This window comes from Nyctibius grandis, chromosome 1, assembly GCF_013368605.1.
Source record: "Nyctibius grandis isolate bNycGra1 chromosome 1, bNycGra1.pri, whole genome shotgun sequence".
Taxonomy (NCBI): Eukaryota; Metazoa; Chordata; class Aves; order Nyctibiiformes; family Nyctibiidae; genus Nyctibius; species Nyctibius grandis.
Window position 1 is genome coordinate 68,089,288 of NC_090658.1, and position 21,153 is coordinate 68,110,440.

Genomic DNA, 21,153 nt, shown 5'->3' on the forward strand with positions numbered 1-21,153 from the left:
AATTTGTCAGCATAATAGTTTTATTGTGAAAATATTCTATCTAGACTGCAGATACTTGCTTTGCAATTTTAGATAGAAATAGCTTTCTCTGTCTCATTTCATATGTTGTCTAAATTTTGTCTTCACAGTGATCTTCACAATTACTCTAGTACTTGTCTTATATAGTTTCAGAAGTATCTTTTAAGTTCAAGGTGTCTAATGTAGGGACTTGTCAATGTTTTTCTGGTGAGTCCTGCGTATTCTGTGTATTGCAAGGAATGATGACACATTTGCAGTAATTTTCTAGCGCAATGCAAATTAGTTCTAGAGACTTGATGATATTTCAATATTTATATAAGGACAAAAATGTTTTCCTAGTAATGCAGGTAGGCTGCTGTATTTGGGAGGGACGCATTGTATGCTTGCAAATATTCAGCTGTATGATGGCATGGATGTAAACATGAAGGCTAAGAAAATAACAGGTATTTTGAATAGTGGCTTTACTATCTAGGTAAAATGATGTTTATGAGTGTAGTTGCCGTTAACTCCAAGGTTGCTAGCCACCATGACGTGCCTGGAATTCTCTGGAAACTGGATTTGGTAGACATAGACATAGGATCCTTTGGGAAGACACAATTTTGTGCCATTTCTGCTCTTGGAGATAAGCTTAGATGCTGTGTGAATATGTGTCTATACTTAGACACACACATGTTCAGGTACACATGTAACTTTAATTTTTATTGTCATGCAGTATTAATTCACTGTCTGGCTCTGAAGTTATATTTATTATTACATTAATACTTCTATGAAAACATTCAATTACTTGTCATATCCTCGTAAATACACTTGAAATTGGAATATTGTTGCTGTTTGAAGTTTGACCTTTGAAATGTGCTACTGGTTTTTAGAACTATTATGGCACCATCTGCTGTCCAGTGTACAGACTGACAAGGTTTGCTCACCTGGTTACCTCCTTGCAAATGAGCTTCCAGTTTAGGAGGCAGTTGTGGCAGAATCATAAGGAGAAAGGGTGATTTTTAGCTGGCTTATGTTTGGGCTAAATATTTTTTAGCAGGGGGTATTATTACGATGGCAAAAGTCTGAATCATAACACAGCTTTAGTTGTCTGGTCACCTGGATTATTGCGTCAGGCTCTTCCATGAACTGTGAAGCTTTAAAAGAAATAATTTTGGTTTTTTTTTTGGCTATATGTGGCATAGGGCTGTTCTTGGTGTTCTGTTTATCAATGCATTACCTTCTAAGTCTACAAAGAAGAGCCGTGATGGCATGAGATCAATTCAGGCCTCAGCTCTGGTGATCTTGTCACAGTGTGGGAAACCGATGGACTCTGACGGGCGTCTGCCCTGTGGCTACTGTTGAAGCTCACAGAAAAAGCAGAGTCTGCAGTCTGTCTCTTCAGCCTCTGCAGTTGACCTTGATTTTTTTGTGCACAGTGATCATCAGGGAAGGAGCAAACCAAAACAGTCCTTGTCACACTCAGTGTGTAAATACTTAGGCTTGGGTTCAATTGCTAGAGATCATCTTAATTGTTTGAAAATAGGTGATTAGAATTCGTACATACAAAACTTGTTTTCCTCTGGGTTCTCTCGTGTAAGTTTTTTAAACATGTTTAGTAGTTTGCTAAACTGTTAATGTTTGACTTGAGTCTCATCTGTTTTTTCAGGAATATGCTTAAAAATGAACTTAATCCAAATTATCAGATTCACTAGTCAAAGTATGTCTGTTTGTATGTATATAGAGTCCTGTGTGTATATAAATAGAGGGAAGGATAAAAAAGCCCCAGTTCTCCCATAGGAACTTATGAGTTGATGTTTGAATGCAGATCAGTATTTTATTGGAAGCCATACAATGTAAATGTTGTGGATTGATGTAACTAAGCCAATTTTCGTGATGTTTTTGCTTCCTTAAGGATCTCGGAGTTGAAAACTGTATTTCTTAGTTGTTTATTTATTCCTTTGCATTCAGAGAGCTCTGTGTCTTTGCAATTGTAGTAATCCACCTAAACAATGACTAAAAGGTGAAATTGGATTTGCTTTTTGCTTTGTCTGCTAATAAAACGTGTGCAGGTTATATTGGCACCTTCAGCAAAATGATGCAGCACAGGGGTGTGCTGCACAGAACCATGTGATTGCCCTGAGTTTTCTTGTTTACATACTGATGATAAAGTACAAGTTTTAAAACTTAACAGAAATGCAAAAGAAAGTGTTTTTATTTAGTATATTCAGCCTGATTTGGAGTATAAATTATTGTACTCTGCAGAAAATAATTGATTTATGCTTTTGAAAAATCTTCTGGGTGTAGTACCAAGTTCCTCAGGTATTACCTAGGGGTTAAACCAGACCCTTTTACACTCTGTAAAATTTGAATGACTGTTCCAGCTGGGATTTTACTTCTTTATGGCTTTTATGTCAACAAATGTTATGTGTTGAAGCCAGCAAGCATGTTGTTCATAAATGACCTGTCCTAACCAACTGTGAAATGCAGAGCAGTCTTCTGCTGTGCTTCAAATCAATAATACAACAAGAAATAAAATTCTTTATTTAAAACAAAATTTAAAAACTCCCAAATAAGCAGCTGAAGTACACATGACCTTGTTTCAGGGTTTCATGTGTATTTTTCAGATGCTAGAAATTTTCTTTACTCTCTTTTTGTTCTTTTACATGTACCCCATGTGAGCTTTAATATTTGGAAGTGCAAGTGTACAATCAGCTAATTTTTATGAAGATAATTTTTTTTTCAAAGTCATTATTAATATGGTGATCCAGCAAATTGCACAACTTGTGCAGACACCCTGTTGGCATTTAGTGCACTGAGTTGTAATTTCTTTCAACTGAAGTAGGTTTGTTTTTGTGTTGTTTTTTTTTTTTTTTGCTTCTACAACATGATGGTTTCCCTGCGGATCCTAGTAGACTGGTAGAGATATAACTATCAAAGCAATGTTGATTTCTTGAGTTTGCTATGAATTCAGTGACAAACTGAAAAAAAAAAAGGCAAGTTTAGGACTGCCTTTTCCTATTTTATATACTCAGAAAATGAGTAAAATGAGATCCAGAAATATGTGGGAAAAGGATTTGGATTTGTTCATCCATGCTGATGAATAAGAAATGCCATAACGGAAACAGTGAATTAAGATGCAGATTATCAACTGCAGTGAAAAGAAGCTTTCTATGGTTTTAGTTCGATGTTGTCTGTAACTTTTCTGGATATTCAATCGTGATCTTTGAACCACTCTTTCTTTCTCTTTTTTTTTTTTTTTTTTTTTAAATAATGTCATGTTATACTCAGTAGGTCTTCTATTTCTGGTTTATCTATGGTGGCAGGAATCCTTCTGGTCAGACAACTACATTTCAAGAATTTATGCTAGGAACTGGAAGAAAGGTATCAACCAACTGACAAATCTGTACATTTGAGAGGCAAGAGAGTGGTAAGGAAAGAATACAGTGTTCTGCCCTGCTTTCAGGTGTGAACTCTGGCCAGCATTAGTTTCTCCTCAGCACGATAAAAAGGGAGAGGAAGGGATGAATGAAGAGGGGAGAGAATAGCTGTTGTCTTCAGTTGCTTCCTGGCCAGCACCATTGCTTTGGTGCAGGACATCTGCTCCCCATAAAAGTGGGACATGTTTTAACAATCTTAATTCCTCTTCAGAAATTGTGAGGTTGTTTCCAATACTTTTTGCCCTACCACTCCCACCTTGGTCATTGCAGTTTGGGTAGACCTTCAATCTGCATGAGCTAAGTTTTCAGGAGGTTTACAAAAGATACAGATGTTATCCCTAGTAGTTTAATATGCATGGATTTAATGTCAATTGCAAAATCTGCCAAGATTTTTTTTTCTCTTTGCTCAGACTGTGGTAATCCTTCCATTTCAGCATCTTCCTAAGGTTATTTCTCTCTTGTCCCCTCTTGCTGCGAGATTCTTACTCTCATTCTCCTTTCAAAATGAAATATCTATTTAATGTTACCTTGCAACACGGAGGAGATGAGATAAGGAGAACCTTCCCTTGCTGCAGCTGTTAGAGCTTAAAAAAATTAAAGGGGCAAATATACTTAGTGTGCTTATGCTACATATTAAGAGCAAATGAGAGTTTACAATGCTTCCTTGGAGACAGGAGGGGAAGAAAAGATGCAGCTAAAGTTTAGAACTGTAAATTTTCAACCTAATTTTGTTTATTTCTTCCTGATCTCACTTCTGAGACAAATGCTGTCTGCTGCTGCTTTCCGTTTTCTTTCTGACATGCTGTTGGCTATTAAGACACAGGGCTGGATGGGATCTTGCAAGGTCTTCCCTCTCAGGTCAGGAAAAAGCCATTTCCAGATACCCTAGTTACTTGATTTGCTTGGCTGTACTAAGGTAACATCAGAAACTTTACAACCAGCAAAGTAGACTCTGATTGCAGAACTCCGATGTTTTGTCCCCCACTATGTCTCCTTTTCCTGTGAACTACAAAACTGGACGGTGTGACAGAGCATTGAAATAATGAGTACAAGGGAAGGGAGGGCAGGGAAGGGCTGGTAGACCTGATTTTCTATTACTCAAGGAATGCCTGATCCTTGTGCCAAAATGAAACTCTAGAAAAAATATATCAAGCTCATGTGCTAGAGAAGCTAAGTATTTTGGGAAGGCTATCCCTTACACTCTTGGCCAGTGCCTTTGTTCAGTAAATTCATCCACAGAATCACAGAATCGTCTTGGTTGGAAAGGACCTTTAAGATCATCAAGTCCAGCCATTAACCTAACACTACCAAGTCAACCACTAAACAATATCCTTAAACAATATCCCTAAGCACCACATCTACATGTCTTTTAAATACTTCCAGGGATGGTGACTCCACCACTTCCCTGGGCAGCCTGTTCCATTGCTTGATAACCCTCTCGGTGAAGAAATTTTTCCTAATATCCAGTCTAAACCTCCCCTGGTGCAACTTGAGGCTGTTTCCTCTTGTTCTATCGCTTGTTACCTGGGAGAAGAGACTAGCACCCTCCTTGCTACAACCTCCTTTCAGGTACTTGTAGACAGCAATAAGGTCTTCCCTCAGCCTCCTTTTCTTCAGGCTAAACAATCCCAGTTCCTTCAGCCGCTCTTCATAAGACTAGTTCTTCAGACCCTTCACCAGCTTCGTTGCCCTTCTTTGGACTCTCTTCAGCACCTCGATGTCTTTCTTGTAGTGAGGGGCCCAAAACTGAACACAGTATTCAAGGTGCGGCCTCACCAGTGCCGAGTACAGGGGGATGATCACTTCCCTAGTCCTGCTGGCCACACTATTTCTGATACAAGCCAGGATGCTGTTGGCCTTCTTGGCCACCTGGGCACACTGCTGGCTCATATTCAGCCAGCCATTGATCAACACCCCCAGGTCCTTTTCCACCAGGCCGCTTTCCAGCCACTCTTCCCCAAGCCTGTAGCATTGCATGGGGTTGTTGTGCCCCAAGTGCAGGACTGGACACTTGGCCTTGTTGAATCTCCTACAGTTGGCCTCAGCCCATTGATCCAACCTGTCCATATCCTTCTGCAGAGCCTTCCCACCCTCAAGCAGATTAACACTTGACACTCGATCCATCTCTTAACAACTCATTCAGACTGCTGGGAGTATAAAGAAATTTACAGGTTTAGAGAAGAAGTGTGTTTTTCTTTTGCAGGTTTTTCCTCTCCCATTTTTTTTTTCCTCCCTGGAAAAGCACTGAACTTACAAGCTTATGGGGAATTGAGCTCATGAAAGAAATTGCCTCCTGCTGTGAGCATCAAATGAAGGCCCTAAATGAACATGGACAGACCTATTCAGACAGGGGCTGTAACAAGTTTCCCTTGCTTCTGCATTATAAAGCCAAGTTCTCCTTTTAAATATAACTTTGGTTATGAAAAACATGGAGACTTGGAGATGCAGAACCTTTCTTGTTTCACACTGAGCAAGTTTGTACCACCCCCTGCTATCCTGCCTAAATTTAATCAGTTAAGATGCGCAACTTGGTAACGTCAGTTACTTTTATTGTTAGAACAATGTCACAGGAACATGTTTACAGGTGGATTTATTTTGCTCAGTTCTAGGGAATTTTCTGGAGATGTCTCCTGTTTGACTGTATAAGCAAAATATGATCTTAATTTTGAGAATGGTATATAATTAATTTTTATTAGTGTGTACGTTTACTTCATGCATTTCTGCATATGTTGACAAGTAAAAAACATGCAGGAAATATAGTGATTTTCCTTTTCCTGTAGCTTCTTTGAGGATTTGTTTATCAAGTTCGCTAGAATGTTTTTAGCTACTTTCTGAGAAGAAATTGGTTCTTTCTTAGAGATGCCTGAGAAAAAAATCACCACCACCTCTGTTAATAATGAAACCTCCATTTTGACTTTATTAGAGCAGAGGGGATTGCTTTTCTCTGATCAGCAGAAGTTTGTGGATTTTTCTCTCATGGAAAGTTGATTTTGGTTTTCTATATATTTTTTCATTTTGATAATAAACTTTTACATCATTATTATTATTAAGATCGTTACCTACCATTAGGAAAGAACAGCAGCAATTCTGTGTAAGATATGAAGGTGATAGAAAAATGTAATTTGACTAGTAGCAGCTTTAAAACTAGCATACTAATATGTGGATTTAAATAGCAAATTCTTTAATCTCAACAGCTAGTCAAATGGAAGAAACCTGCCTTTCAGGGCCTATTACCTCTGAGAAAAATAATACATAAATATTAATATTCTGTCACAACAAACTTTATTAGCAGTATTAAAACTTGAAAGGTTTTATAAAAATTGAAGGAAATGGCTACATAACTGTAATATTTAAGCTTGAAATGTATTCAGAAATCTATATTATAGCAGTAGTGATACTAGCTTTTAATTTCCCCATTGGTGAATGTTTTGTTTTAGATAGTGAAATTTAAAGTAATGCACGAGCACCCACAACATGTAGCTACTTTTGGTCTTGAGATGCTTGCTTAATATGAATTTGCATGTAGATAGTTCAAGACTCCTATATCCAAGCTTACTATGATAACTGTCAAATTTGTTTCCTTTGGCTCTATATTATCCGTCTCTTTTGCCAGAAGGGCTTTTCTCATGGATATTTGAGCGTTTATTAGTTTCCTTATTTTTCTTTTTTTTTTTTTTTTTGTTTTCTTCTTTTTCTCCTTGGGAATGGCTTAGTTTAACTTTCTTTCTGACCACTTATGAATGTGCTTTGGAAACCTGGAAGCAAAGTGTTGCTGCCGCCTTGTGATGTAAACTAGTTTCCAACTGGCCTCAAGTGCAGTTAGTGTGTTGTGCAAGTTAACTGCATCAGGCCTGAACTAGATTACTTTCTCCTTGACTCTTTTGGGCAGCAGCTGTTGAGTTCAGCAAGAGTCCTGAAGGAATAGCCTCCTGACTCTAACAGCAGGCATTGATGGCAATCAATTTTAATGGAGAGGGCCCAATGTTTTACAGTTATAAATGTGATTGTAACTAACTTGCTAACCTTCAGGCCAGACAAACAGACCATCGGTTTGAAACTAATTGTTTGAAGGAGGTTGTAAATAAATACCAGTTACTTCTGATGGGATCTAACCATTTTGAACTTACTTTGTTGAACCATGGTGTGCTTATTTTTGTTGGCTCATGTCAATAAATTGAAAATGTAATGTATTTTTTTTTCTAAAGTAATGCAGCAAAATCCAATGCCACACAGCTAACAAAATTTGTTTATTCTAGTTAATATTTTTTTTCAAGAAATACCGATAATGTTAAGATTAAAGATTATTATTGCATATCCTGTTGTTATAGTATTATCATTTGCCTTTAATTTCACAGAAGGAAGGGCAGGCAGAAGTGAGGGAGTATAAGAATTATGTATGATTTTTATGTTGATTGGTATGAACCCAATCTTAATTTAAAAGTACACTTCCTAGCATTATTAGTAATTTCAACAGTATCACTGACTTACAATTTCTGATCTTTTTATGCTCAGTATCGTGCTCACCATCCTTTTTTCCTATTCTTTGGTAAGCTTGCTCTTTCGTTTTCCTCCATCCCCACCACTGGCTCACTGTGGACTGAGATAAGGGAACTGTGAAAATACACCCTTAACTTTAAATGCAACAGATTTGACCATAAACTAAAACTTAAATACTAAAGCTATGACTTCCCATCTAAAATCAAAGTCTGCTTCTAGTACTGTCAACTGTGAGCCTACTGGTTGCTTTTTTGCTGAAAAAGTATGAATAATAAGGAGGACAGAAGAGTTATATAAGGTGTAAGAGTATGGATATTTTAACTGAGTCTATTTTAAGGCAAAAATGGCTTTCCTTAATGTAAAAAGGAACAACTAGAAGCATGCACTCTTTCTTGATTTAAAAAGACTTTCTGTATAAAACTTCTGTTATGTTGATAAGTGTCACTGAATAGTAAGGGGGTTGTATCTACCAGTTTAACTAGAGAAGGTGGATGCTCTTCTGAAATTTGAGCTTCTGGACCAAGTAAGGAGCCCAGTAGAAAGAGAACTGAAGTTACTCATTAAATAATCTTGGCCAATAACATTAGGAGTAGCTTATAATGAAACAAATGCATTTCAGTGAGCACACTTAAATTTTTATCAAGGAGAAGGAAACTGTTGGTAGGTCTAGCTCTCTAGAGTAGTATTTTTTAAAGTCTTTATCTTCAGAGCACTAAGTTTTAGCTAACTGGTTTTTACTTGAGAGCTGAGAATTTGAAAAGAAGTATTTCTTTAACCCAAATAAGTTTAATTTAGAAACTCTTGTAGATTATTACTACAAATTACTGCAAATAATGTAAGAGTCAGTAAAAGTAGTGATACTACATAACAAAACTATTGTTACTTTTTGTAGCGTAAATTGTGACGATGACAACTGAAGTTGGCTCAGAGACTGAAGTAAAGAAAGATTCTGAGCAGCTGGGACCAGACAAAGCCAAGGACAATCCTGAAGAAGCATCAGAGACTCCAGAAAATCAAAAGTCCAGGGAAACATCCACCGAAGAAGCTCAAGATTATTCTTCTGTCCCAGCACCAACTAGCCAAAGTAGTCCAAGTAGCCAGAAGAAGGAAAAAGCTTCGCCTGAAAGCAAGGGTATTTCTCGTTTCCTCCCCCCCTGGCTTAAGAAACAAAAATCATACACCTTGGCAGGGCCCAAAGATGAGACCAAGAAACGGACCACAGGGGAAGAACAAGTAGTTGAAGAAAGTGAATGCCAGATACCAGAGGGGGTGGCTCAGCCAAAAAAGAGCTTAGAAGAAGCAGCGGCTGAAAATCAGCATCATGCTAAAGCAGATGACAAAGAAGAAAAACACTCTGTTAGTAGTGCTGAAACACAGGTACATGTGGGAAGGCTAATGGATGCTTTGGAGTAATTTTAGTGAGACCTGATTCATGATTTATGTAATTCCTGTAAAGCTCTGCTAGGATCATATTGGGGAAAAAAAATGACATCTGCTATCTGGCCTTTTGTGCAGTTGGGCTGATACAGTTACAAGTAGTATAGCTGGTTCTAAAGGTTCCTACTCTGGCAGACCATTTTTTCATCCAGTCGTTCTAGATGTCTAATTTTAGTGTAACCTCACACTTTGGCGTAGTTCAAAAGAACATTGATCTGTATCATTGTGGTACAAGTGAGCAAGGATAAGAGGAGAAGCTTCTTAAGTCAGCTTTGTCTCTGAAGCCATTGGATCGCACGAATACCTCCTTAGTGACTTAACCACAGCAAATAACAAATGGATTATCTCTAAGTCCTTATGATCTCAGTTTTTGTTATCCTTTACCTAGAAACCATGCTTGTGGTTACTGTACTTATTGATTCATTCTGGGAGGGTGGTACTGAGTTCCAAGCCAAATGCCACCTTCGGCAGTGCTCCAGAGTCCTGCTTTTTGAAAAGTTGCATGTCAGTTCGTAACACTCATACCTCACATTCTAGGGTGGTGGAGATGATTAAGGGCATAGAGAATTTTTTGTGTGAGGAGGGGCTGAGTGAGCTGGTGCTGTTCAGCCTGGAGAAGAGAAGGGTCAAGGGGAATCTTATCAATGTGTATAAATAACTGAAGAGAGAGAATGAAAACGAGACACTCTCCTCAGTGGTATGCAGTTAAATGACAAAAGGCAATGAGCACAAATTAAAAATATGAAATTCCGCCTCAAATCACAAAAAATCTTTTTTTTTACTGTAATGGTGGGTCAAGTAGTGGAATAGGTTGCCCAGAGAGGTTGTGGAGTCTCCATCTGTGAAGATATTCAAAACCCAACTGGATACCGTCCTAGGCAAACTGTTCTAGATGGCCCTAGAGGAGTGCTAGGAGCATTGGACTAGATGATCTCAAGAGGTCCCTTCCAACCTCAACCATTCTGTGATTCTGTATAACTTGAATTTCATGAACACTGGGTTTTAGTTTTGTATAATTCCTGGGGCTTCTTGTTAAAATTGTTTCTGTTAGGAAAAAAAAAAAAAAGCCAATAGAACATTTAAAAAATTATCTCATTTCAAGGAAAGGAAAAAAAGGCACCTTCTGTGGTTTAAGAGCAAGAATATCTGATCCTCAAAGGAAGACCTTAATGCTTACACTGGTTATTGTGCTTCTAGTATGTGCATAACTCAAATAAGACATTAATCTTTCATTATTTAGTAGCTTATAAAAGAAATGAACAAGTCAAAAATATCCACCTTCTAAGTTTCAATCATTGTTTAACTGTATTTTATACAGCCTGCCAAAGAAGATGCTAAAGAAACAGAACTAGAGAAAGTTGCAGAGGAAAAGGAAGAAAAACAAGGAGAAAAGGAAAAAAAGGAGACAAAAGAAGTGCAGACAGCTGAAATTAAACCAGAAAACATTCCTCAGAAGTCTACCAAGAAAACTAAAACTGTGCAGTGTAAAGTGGTGCTTCTGGATGGCACGGAATACAGCTGTGACCTAGAGGTAAGGCATCAAGTCTCTGTAGACAGAGCTCTTTTTCTGTAGAGAAAAAGATAATTTGCTTTCATTGCACTGAGAGTTTAACAAATACATTTTTGTATATTTAATGAGCTCATAATAATGTTACATTCACATTGCTATCACCAGGGGCCAGTTAACATTTCCTTTTAAAACTCCATCTTTATGACCTTATCAGTTTATCCTTAAAAAATGCACTCTAAGGTACATTAGCAAATAAGATAAAATGCAATATACAAATCCGTTCAATGGTGATCATTTGACAGCTCAAACTTGATTTTTTTTGCAAAAGATTAAGGTTTTCCTGAAGGTAGTGCCACATGTACTAACAAAGTTGTCATGAGTTCATTCATATTTTTTTTTTTTTTTAAGTTATCTCAGCTGGAGAACTAAATTTTTAAAAAAGCTTGCTTCAAAGAAAAATTCTGTTACAGGTATAAAATACATATTTGTATTTAAAGTTATGTTCTAGTTCCAAATTTTCATGGCTGTATGGATTGCTTGTTTACAACTGTAAATCGTTGGGTTAGATATTGTGTATATTTATCTGTTAAATCTGACTTAAGATCACTAACAGAAATAGGCATTGTGAGCTAAATGGAAAATAACTTCTTGGTTTTTATGGCTTTAATATCCTTTGAATATGTATATATACACACACACACATACTCTTTCCGTCTGACCATAGTGTCCAAGTTCTAAGTCAAATAGTAGTTGTTTAATATTTTAGATCAATATTAAATTATGAAGCATGTAATTACATGAAAGGAGGAAAAAAAGTTGCATTCCAAATCTTATTTCAGTGAAATAACCTTTGGTTTGATTTATTATGAGAATTTTTTTGAGTAAGGTAGTAAGTAGATCTTACCGGCAGATTACTTCAGGCTAGTACTGTCTCCCAAAAGATGCCAATCACTTCAGTACAAAGGTGGGAGCAGCTGTTCTCTATTAGAAAGTTCAGTTGTAATCACTTTTGCCACTAGAAGATTCAACACTGACTATTATAAACTGCACGACTTCTTCAGGCACGCTTTCTGAAGGGTTGGGAATTGTTTTAACTAGAAACTCTTTATTTCATGCTGGATTGATGGATACCCCAGAAATAAGCTAATTTATTTTATACTGGGATATGGTGCCCCCTTGGAAAGAAGACAGTGTTCACTGTAGGTCAGCTTATATTTGGGAACCATACTTGCAGCCAGTTAGTTGTAAGAGACATTAAAATTTGCCTAGCTCTACCTCATAATTCCAATAAACTTTGCAAACACTTGAAAACCGTATTCATAGCAACTGAAGGCTTTAGCTTTGTATCTCAAAGGTTGTGTAGGTGATATTTTTGAAAGTTCTTCCAGCTAGTAGCACCAAAGGCAGATTGTAATAATGAGCCTTGATCCCCTTGCACTGCTTCATCCCAATCCTAAAAAACCCTCTGTGCTTCAGCAGTTGGTTTCGCAGGACAGGAGCTGTAAGCTGTTCTTGGGTTCAATTATTTGTAAACTTCTGGGAAAAAGAGGAATCCAGTGAATTAAACAGCAGGTGAAGTCTCTTTGGCTTTCTGATGCTTCACTTCTGCTTGTTGCTTCCAGTCATAGTCACTTCTCTCTGAAATTTGTCTCATTGCTGTTCTAGTCAAATGAGATGGCTGTAAGGTGATGAGAAGTTTCTATGGCCATATAAGCTGCTAGTTTAGAATACCTAATTTTCATTTATGGGTTCAGTAAGCTGAAGATGTGACCAAGCAACACGATATGGTTCAGCATGTTCTGCAAAATGGTACCTAATACAACACCCACAGCAAGCAGACTTTTAAGTGAGTATTAGAACCACAATGCATTGGTAGTTATGTGGAGAATTAATATTTGTTACAGAAGGTGATAGGTTTCCTCACTAAAGTCAACTCCTCCTTTCTGTCTTATGCTTTGCACTAGAGTATCCATTTGTTTGGAATGGGGGAAAAATAGTTGTTCTGGACTACGCTTGTGAATGTAGTTGTTAGATTTTGTATGATGTTGTAACTAACTGATTAGCTGTGGTGCCCAGACTGAATATCTGAGTTATGAAGCATGGTTAAAATCTGCGCCTTTTCTAAAACCAGACATCTAGGTATATCTTTCAGATTGATCTAAGGACAAAACAGTGGCGATGTTATGGCATTTCCTAGACCCAGCTGTTTCCTTGAAAATATTCCCATTTTTGTCTGATGTAAATTGTTCAATTTTTGCCGTAGTACACACATTACAAGTCATGCAGTTGTGCAAGCTTGTGCTTAAAGCCTTTTGTCTTCTCTTGTGCTGTTTCATTTTCCAGTGTCCATCAGTCAGGCCCTACACTCTTGGATTGTGGATTTCATTAGGCTTCCTAGTAGTTTAATTCCATATTGCATACAAGTCCTTTTGTGTACTGTAATATAATACTGGATGGATACAGCTCACTTGTCCTTCGAGATCTTGCAAAACTAATAGAGAAGACCAAAAAAAGCTACCTGTTTTTAAGACTTGCAGAAGTTTTATCACAACTTAAGTCTTATTTCATGCATTAGCGCAGCTTTCATCAAACCTGTTCTCTAATGAAACTCTATCAGCCAAGAAATTAATATTTATTGTTTATCAATATGAAATACTCCTTGTGAATGTTTTGCTGCAGTTTGCTGGAATTTTTAAAGTTTGTGTTTTGTAGTTATTAGTAACACAAGCTTTCTGAAGCTTCCATTTGTTAAATAATTCCTATTCTTGATGTTAAAACCAAACAAATTCAGTGTATGTTTCTTGAAGTACAATATTTTAGCCCTACCAGGATCTCTCCCTGACAGTGTCAGATGTAGACCACTTCACTGTAAATTAAGTCAACTATAAAAAGCAATAGTGAAGCCTTCATTAATGTTAGTTAAGTCTGCTTTTTTCTTCTGTAAACACAGCATAAAAATAATTTTATCAGAATAAGCAAAACATGAACATGAAAAATATGCTCCAGAATAATTGCTCTCCAGAACACATTGCCATAGGGCTGTGCACACTTATGGACTAAAGTTACAGGAATTTCATCACTTAAAAGTTCCTGAAAAGTATTTTTTTTATATATTCTTATCAATATATATGAAGAGAGATATATATATAAAAAAATAACATATAATTGACTTAGATGGTGTAGTAACTCTGGAGTTCAGTTTTGATTTTTCACATAAATCAGGATGTTTAAATCTGAATGGTATTTCTGTGTTAATTGAAGGCCAAATGAACTTTATCTTCCTGGGCTTTTCTCCCCATCCAAAAATGAGATTTAAATGAAGTTGTGGCTTACCACAGATTCAAAAATATATCATTTTGCATTTACAACTGAAAAATTCTGTTCTGCAGTGTTTTAAGTCTATCATGATTCAGTTAAGTTGGTTGGCAAGAAATATGTTTTCTGATTATTTGTAATAAAAATTTGTGGTAGGAATAGAAGCAAAAATTAATTAGGGGGGGGACAAAGTGGAATAGAAACAATCTGGTTTATATGTTCATTTGAATCTTTTATAGTACATGAGAAGTGCCGAATGCAATTTTATAAATGAATTCATGTTCTTAAATACATGTAGAGCTTTTTATGCTCTACTACTGTACCAAAATATTAAAAGTCTCAGAAAGCTGCTTCAGCTGATCACTGCAGAGAGGACAAACTGAAATTTCAGTTGATCCTAGTAGATCAATTTCTGATACTGATCTTTTCTTTAGTCTTCATTTAATATTTAGTGTTTGGGTAAATGATGGTTTATTTCTGCTTTACAAAGTAACAGAAATGATACAAGATTTAAAAAGCAAATAAACAAAACCTCTACAGTTTAAACACAACGTGCAAAGCCCAGTTTACCTTGGTTGACTCTCTGGTAAATCAGGTTTTACTTTGGAGCAATTTCCATGGTTGAGACATTCCTGATGCCTCTTCTGGTTTTTACTATGCATTGTAGACCGCAGGGCGGGGTGGTGTCCTAATAAACTAGGTGACCATGGGCCAGCAACGGGCCCTTGCAGCAAAGACCAACAGCTTCGTGGCCTGCAGCAGGAAGAATGTTGGTAGCAGTTCGAGGGAGATGGTCCTTCTGCTCTGCTCAGTACCTGGAGTGCTGGCTCCAGTTCTTGGCTGCCCAGTACAAGAGAGACTTGGACATACTGGAGAGAGTCCAGCAAAGGATTGCAACATTGATTAAAGGCTTTAAGCATCTGAGGTATGAGGAGGGACTGACAGAGGTGGAACTGTTCAGGCTGGAGAGGAGGAGGCTCAGGGAGGTTTTAGCACTGTGTACAGATACCTGGCTGGGGGCTGAGTAAAGAAGATGGAGCCAGGCTCTTCTCAGTGGTGCCCAATGATAGAAGAAATAAGCACAAACTGAAATACATGGAAAACCATTGAAACATGAATGTGAGGGTATATCAATTGAGTGTGATCAAACACCAGAACAGATTGCCTAGATAGGTTGTAGAGTCACCACCCTTTGAAATATTCAAAATCTGACTAGACAAGGCCTTGTCCAACCTGTTGTGAGCAGGGATGTTAGACTAGATGACCTCTAGAGATCCCTTCAAACCTCAACTAATGTACATAATTATAGCTATCTTTCACCATTGTAGGACTATAAATTATTAACACAGCTAACATGTTTAGATTAATCCCTAAATTAATTTAGACTATATAATGCACATCACAAACATACTCTGTCAATTAAAAACTGATGATAACATGAATGGTATTCACATACAATTATTATTAAAGAAATAAAACCAATGGCATAGCTGTAAATCCATGAAGTTGACTAATAAAGTAACAATCACAGTGCCTATATGCAAACGGCCCCCAAAAATATTGCACTGATCCCTGGTTGACACTACCATCTTGACATTTTGCAAGGAGCTACTTAATGTGCTAGCCTAGTAACCCTTCTTCCCATACCTAGTCTTGGTGAATTGAAGCTCTGTTATGTTAGAGGGTTAGCACCTACTACTACCTGTTGTGGTGTGGGCTATCACTAAGGCGAAATGATGATTCTGACTTAGGCACTTTGGTGAAATATTAATCCTCATGCCAGCAATACTTAGCTGTGCTCTACAATTTCCACTTTAAAAAGATACCTTTGAAATAATTTGGAGTTTACTGAAAAGGTGCTATTGCTGAAAAAGTACAAATGGAGAAACATCATAATTCACTGTATGAAGGGAAACTCCATTTTTTTTTTTCCTTTTTTATGCAGTCTTAGATTCTCAAAATTCATAGTTTTGTATGTGGTCCTTTTAGCAAGATTGTCGCTTCTCACTTTTTTCACTTGCAGGAGAAAGCAGTTCCATAAAATCTCATCTGTTCATCACTGTTGTCCAAGTGCCTGTTTTTCTCTAACTTTTTTTGAAGTAAGATAAATCTTTAAATAATGAAGAACTTCCTTAGGCTTGTTTCACACTTGTACAATTGGAAGACTGCACTTTGAAACTTTATACTGCCTGGGACTACAGATGAGTTCAGGCATAATATCCCGAGTAGTCCCTATTAAATAGCTTCTAAAATAGAAGCTCTGTTTTGTTACTGCTCATTGAATTCATGATCTAGGCCAGCTGTTTAATCTGACACCTATCTCTTAATTTCTCTCTATTTTCCTTTATTTTAAAAAGTAATCTTAGTACCAATTCAGGTGCTAGCTGTCTTCCTCTGCCTCAGTTCTGACCGCTTTTTACTTTAATTTCCATTCTTTTTTCTGTCTATCTTGTTCTTTTTTTTTTTTTTCCTGAAAGAGCAGAATATCCACTGACAATAGTCTGTGTGCTTAGGAAGAAATGCAATTTCAGTAGACCAGAAACTGCTCTCTAAGCTGCTGCCCATGTGGTAGTTAGATTTCTGTCCTGCTTATGTTCCCTTTTGCTTTGTGAGCTTAATTTAGTTCTAGACATATTTGTGGCTACATTTCTTCAACTCCAAGTGCTTTAAAACACTTCAGCATACTTAGTTTTTTATAACATGGATTCTGAATTTTGAGTATTGAAAGAATTAAACCCTGTTTCATATAACATCTTATACAAAAAACAGCTCTCCCCCCCCGCCCCCCAACCATTGAAGCTGGTTTTGCTCTTTGTTTTGCAAATTGATATATTTGGTACAAACTAAATTAGAATAATTTCTCAAAGAAAGTTGCCTGGATATAGAAAAAATTTTTTCAAACTTAGAAAATGGATATTTCAATGCAAGGTGATGCTAGTGAGCTTTCATAGAATACATAAAATAATTGTATTGGAAAAGAGGTTAGAGTTTTTGGTTAAGGTTGGTGTTTAACAAAAGAAGTTCATTTTTAAAACTGTATTATCTCAGAGATTTACACTAAACAGTAAAAGCTCTATAGAGGTTGGTCTGGACCAGGCTCTCCGTGCTTCACTAGACAGTTTTAGAAACTTAGCATTTATCAGGTGACAAATGGATATCCGAACTTGCTGAAAATTATGTTCGGGAGTTTATACTCCTAAACGCTTGAATTCCTTAACACGAAACTGAGACAGGTGGAGGGATTAATTTAAGTGAATAGGTGAAGTCCTGTGATTGTGATATGACTAAAGCCAATTTGTGTATGTTGAAAGAGATACCTGTTTACTGTCCTGGTTTCCAGAGATTGGTTTTTGTAATAATAATCCTGATATTGCTCAGGGATCTTCTTGACTTTGCAGCTGTGTGATGAGATGTGTGGCAGTGCCTTTGTTTTTAATTGAGGGAGTGAGGGAAAAGAATTTTCAAGTCAAGACTGAGAAAATTATAATCTTTAGCAAATATTTGTTGGTTATGTGAAGCAGGCTTACCCTTTTGAGTGAAAGGTACTCATATCTAGTCCTTAATATGCTTTCATGAGCAAACTCAAATGTTACCCTTTTATCCTTCAGTGCCTCTCAGTCCCTTGTTTTGCAGCATCTGTGTTCAAAAACATCAAAAATTATATTTAAGTATGTGTATTCTCAACACAGTTCAGCTCAAAGAGGGCCGAGTTAAGCTGCTTCAAGAATAGCCTTCCTTTAACACAGTTTTTACTGTTTTCCAGAAGTTGCAGTGTAGCTAAATGTCATGTGCTTGTGTGGACACAAGTTGCTGTAAGGTCTACTCGCTTCATGGTCTTGATCTATTTAATTAAGATTGGCTTTTCAAAATATTTATTTAGCATTTGAAGTATCAAATTTGATCACTTAAACTTTCTCAATTTCTTTGACTATAATTCTTTAGTGCAGTCAGTGACTATTTAATGAAGCTGAAACAGTTTTGATTTCCTTTCTTGGTTTTTCTTTCTTACAAAAGATGAGAGTCCTTGGGGAAAAAAAGAATCAGGAACAATACAAGTTTGTATTGCACTCACAGTTAAGGATATTTTTTTAAAGCCCTGTCATCCCAGTGAACAGCTTGTCTGTTTGTGCATTCTTCTGGTGCATTTGAACAGAAAACATTATGGTTTTAATAGTTTTTCTTGACAACTGCTGATTTATTTTGGAACCATAAGAAAAGTGAGAGAGATTAGTTGTTCTCAAAGATTGTCTGAGGAAAAGCTATGTCCTCAGCTTAATGATGGGCATTGCTTGTCCTATGTCATCCTCTGGTGGGGGGGCAGTGTGCCAAGGGGAGGGAAGTTGTATTTTAGATTTTGTTTTCTTTGCAGGGAAAAAAAAAAGGCCAAACCTTACCATTTTCACTTTTTTTCCTTCAAGACAAGCAATATTGATCACTTATTGTTTGGGGAAATAGACTTTCCAGATTAAAGTTTATGCATTTCGCCAGGTCTATGGCTCTCTCTGATTTCCACACAGCCTTCTCACTTCTGTTATTTTATACATGTACCCGAGTTTCTTCCTCTTCTGTGCATCTGGTTAAGTCTGGAAGTGGAAGTAATGGGACTCTAAAGAGTGCACATACTAGATGTGATAAGCAGGGGAGGATGGAAAATAAGTTTCCTCCCAGCTTCATATCGAGTTTACACACAAAACTACTCCAAGTCTCTCTTTTTGTGGTACTAGGGACTCAAGAGTAGTCTGAATACATTCCACATCCTTTTTTAAGATTTCTGTTACAGAGTTTCTTTATATCATCACTTGGAGAGAGTAATGAAGAAACCCAGGAACTCTTTGGTTCTGTCTTCAGCCTGTTGCATCTTGGAAGGCCCTGTCGTGATCAGCTGTTTCGCATGCTGTGAGCCTTCCTTATGCCTCTGGTAACACATGCTTCTTAAAGTAGCTAGTGTTACTTATTCCAACTTTCTGGATTATTACCTATAAAGAATTGTGAATTGCAAAAGTTTTCCTTCAAGGATGATGTTCGGTGTTGAAGTGTTTGACATTCTGAGTGGTTGAGACTGACAAACATCTAAGTTATTTTTCTTTGAGTGCTTCTTATCTTGTTTTGTGCGTGGAATATTAAATTATATGCAGGAGAAATGTTGTTTCCATGCGGTTGCCACTGCTTGCACATGGCATCATAGGTAATCCTTCCTAAGAAGCTAACAGTTCTTCCCTGAAGAAAAAGCTGGCTGCTAGTCTATCCAGATTAAGAAGTTGACTTTTTTTGAGTGGCCTGATTTACCTGCTTTAGGGTATGAGTTTTGCACTTTGTTATTAAGACAAAAACATCTTTTAACACAGAGTAGAGCTAAATCTGGGGCAAAAATATAACTCTGCAGATGATTCACATGAATATTTTTTTCCCAACCATCTTCCCACCCCAGCACAATTACTCAAGTTGATTTTCAAGGGCTGAAATAAGAGGCACAGAGTTTGAGGTGAAAATGCAGTATGTCTGTGACAGTAACCAGTAGACAGGGACAGTAACTAGATTGTGGTGTCCTGGCAGCTCTTCTGTTTGATTTTTTTTTTTTTTTTTTTTTTTTTTTTTGTAGCTGAGCAACAATTAGTGAAGATGTTCTGGGGTTTGGTTTGATCCTGGAGTTTCGCAAGTGCATTGTGAAATAGCAATGTAAAGCTTTTTCCTGTTTACACAGGAAAAACGAGAGTGCTCTAGGGCTTCTTATCCCTATCCCCTGTAAACAAGGGTTAATGCTACATTATTGTCAGTTGAAAAGGGCAGGGATAGAAGTAGGTTTTGAGTAAGGGAATTGTATATCATGTCACTACTTTTTTTTTTTCTGGAATTTTCAGAAAGGAGTTGAGTTTTGGGAACAAATATTTATAAGGAACTCTGAAACTATGTACTATCGAAAAAAATAAACTAGCACAAGTTGCAACGCAAATATAAACAGTTATGTCAGTACAAAATTTGCATGGATGTGCATTTTGTTCTGGCTGGAATTAGTCTATTTTGAATGGTTTAAGATTTAAACGGATTTAGATTATTTTGAATGGATTACATGTGCAAACTTAGCCTGTATTATATGAGTAAAATTGGGATTTATTACAATTTAAAGTCTAGTTAAAATTTAAATTGACATAACTTCTGCATAACAAGACATTTTCTTGGAATATTAGAATCATAGAATGGTTTGGGTTGGAACGGACCTTAAAGATCATCTAGTTCCAACCCCCCTGCCACAGGCAGGGACACCTTTCCACTAGACCAGGTTAAGTCAAAGCACTTTTTGGGGAAAAAAAAAAAAATCTTTATATGTGACATGCAGAATGCATTGAGAGGTATTTCAGAGTAAAGAAAAATTGTTTTCTGGGACAAAATGTTTCTGAAAGCTAATTGCTGTGTGTGTCTTCTCTCTAACAAACATGTGTATCACTTGTTGGTGAGTGCCACAGAACAGAACTGATAGGAGATGCTTAGTTAGAAAAAAGTAGTTTTAACGTGTTGAGATAGCAAGCTTATATAGGAAACTGGGGGGGGGGGGGAACCAGTTCACTCACGGCAAATCAGCAGGTTTGTACTGTGATATAGAGACATCTTTGCAAATGACTATAATGTGATGCTATTCTTAGTTCAGAATTTGTCATCAAATGTTGCTGTAGGAGTACAGGTACGTTTGTACCCTTCTTGTTTCTTTGCCACTTGTATGTTTTGTATATTGATAATGACTTTGTCTTTTTTGCAGCCACCTAGTGTTGTTTGACAATGGAGTTATTTCTTCTGGCTTGTCTTTGCACGTCTTTCGTGTAGCCCAGGGCATGCCTGACATGGTTGATGTTTGCCTTCAAACATAAAGCACATCTCGGATGTTTCTCTTTTTTGAGGGTTATTTTGTAAATTAATTTATCACCTCTGAGAGTAATCTGTTTGTTCTTTTGCCCTTAGAACTCCTAT

General features: G+C 37.0%; 1 protein-coding gene across 14 annotated transcripts in view; it reads left to right on the forward strand.

Annotated features, from left to right (window-relative positions):
• EPB41L2 (erythrocyte membrane protein band 4.1 like 2) overlaps positions 1 to 21,153 on the forward strand; it is a 140,849-nt gene that overhangs the window by 43,221 nt on the left and 76,475 nt on the right. For all 14 annotated transcript variants that reach the window (XM_068397098.1, XM_068396994.1, XM_068397058.1 and 11 more), the window contains exons 3-4: positions 8,824 to 9,308; positions 10,687 to 10,899. In XM_068397098.1, coding sequence (XP_068253199.1) covers positions 8,838 to 9,308; positions 10,687 to 10,899 — 684 coding nt within the window. In that variant the 5' untranslated portion in view covers positions 8,824 to 8,837. The remainder of the gene's footprint in view (positions 1 to 8,823; positions 9,309 to 10,686; positions 10,900 to 21,153) is intronic.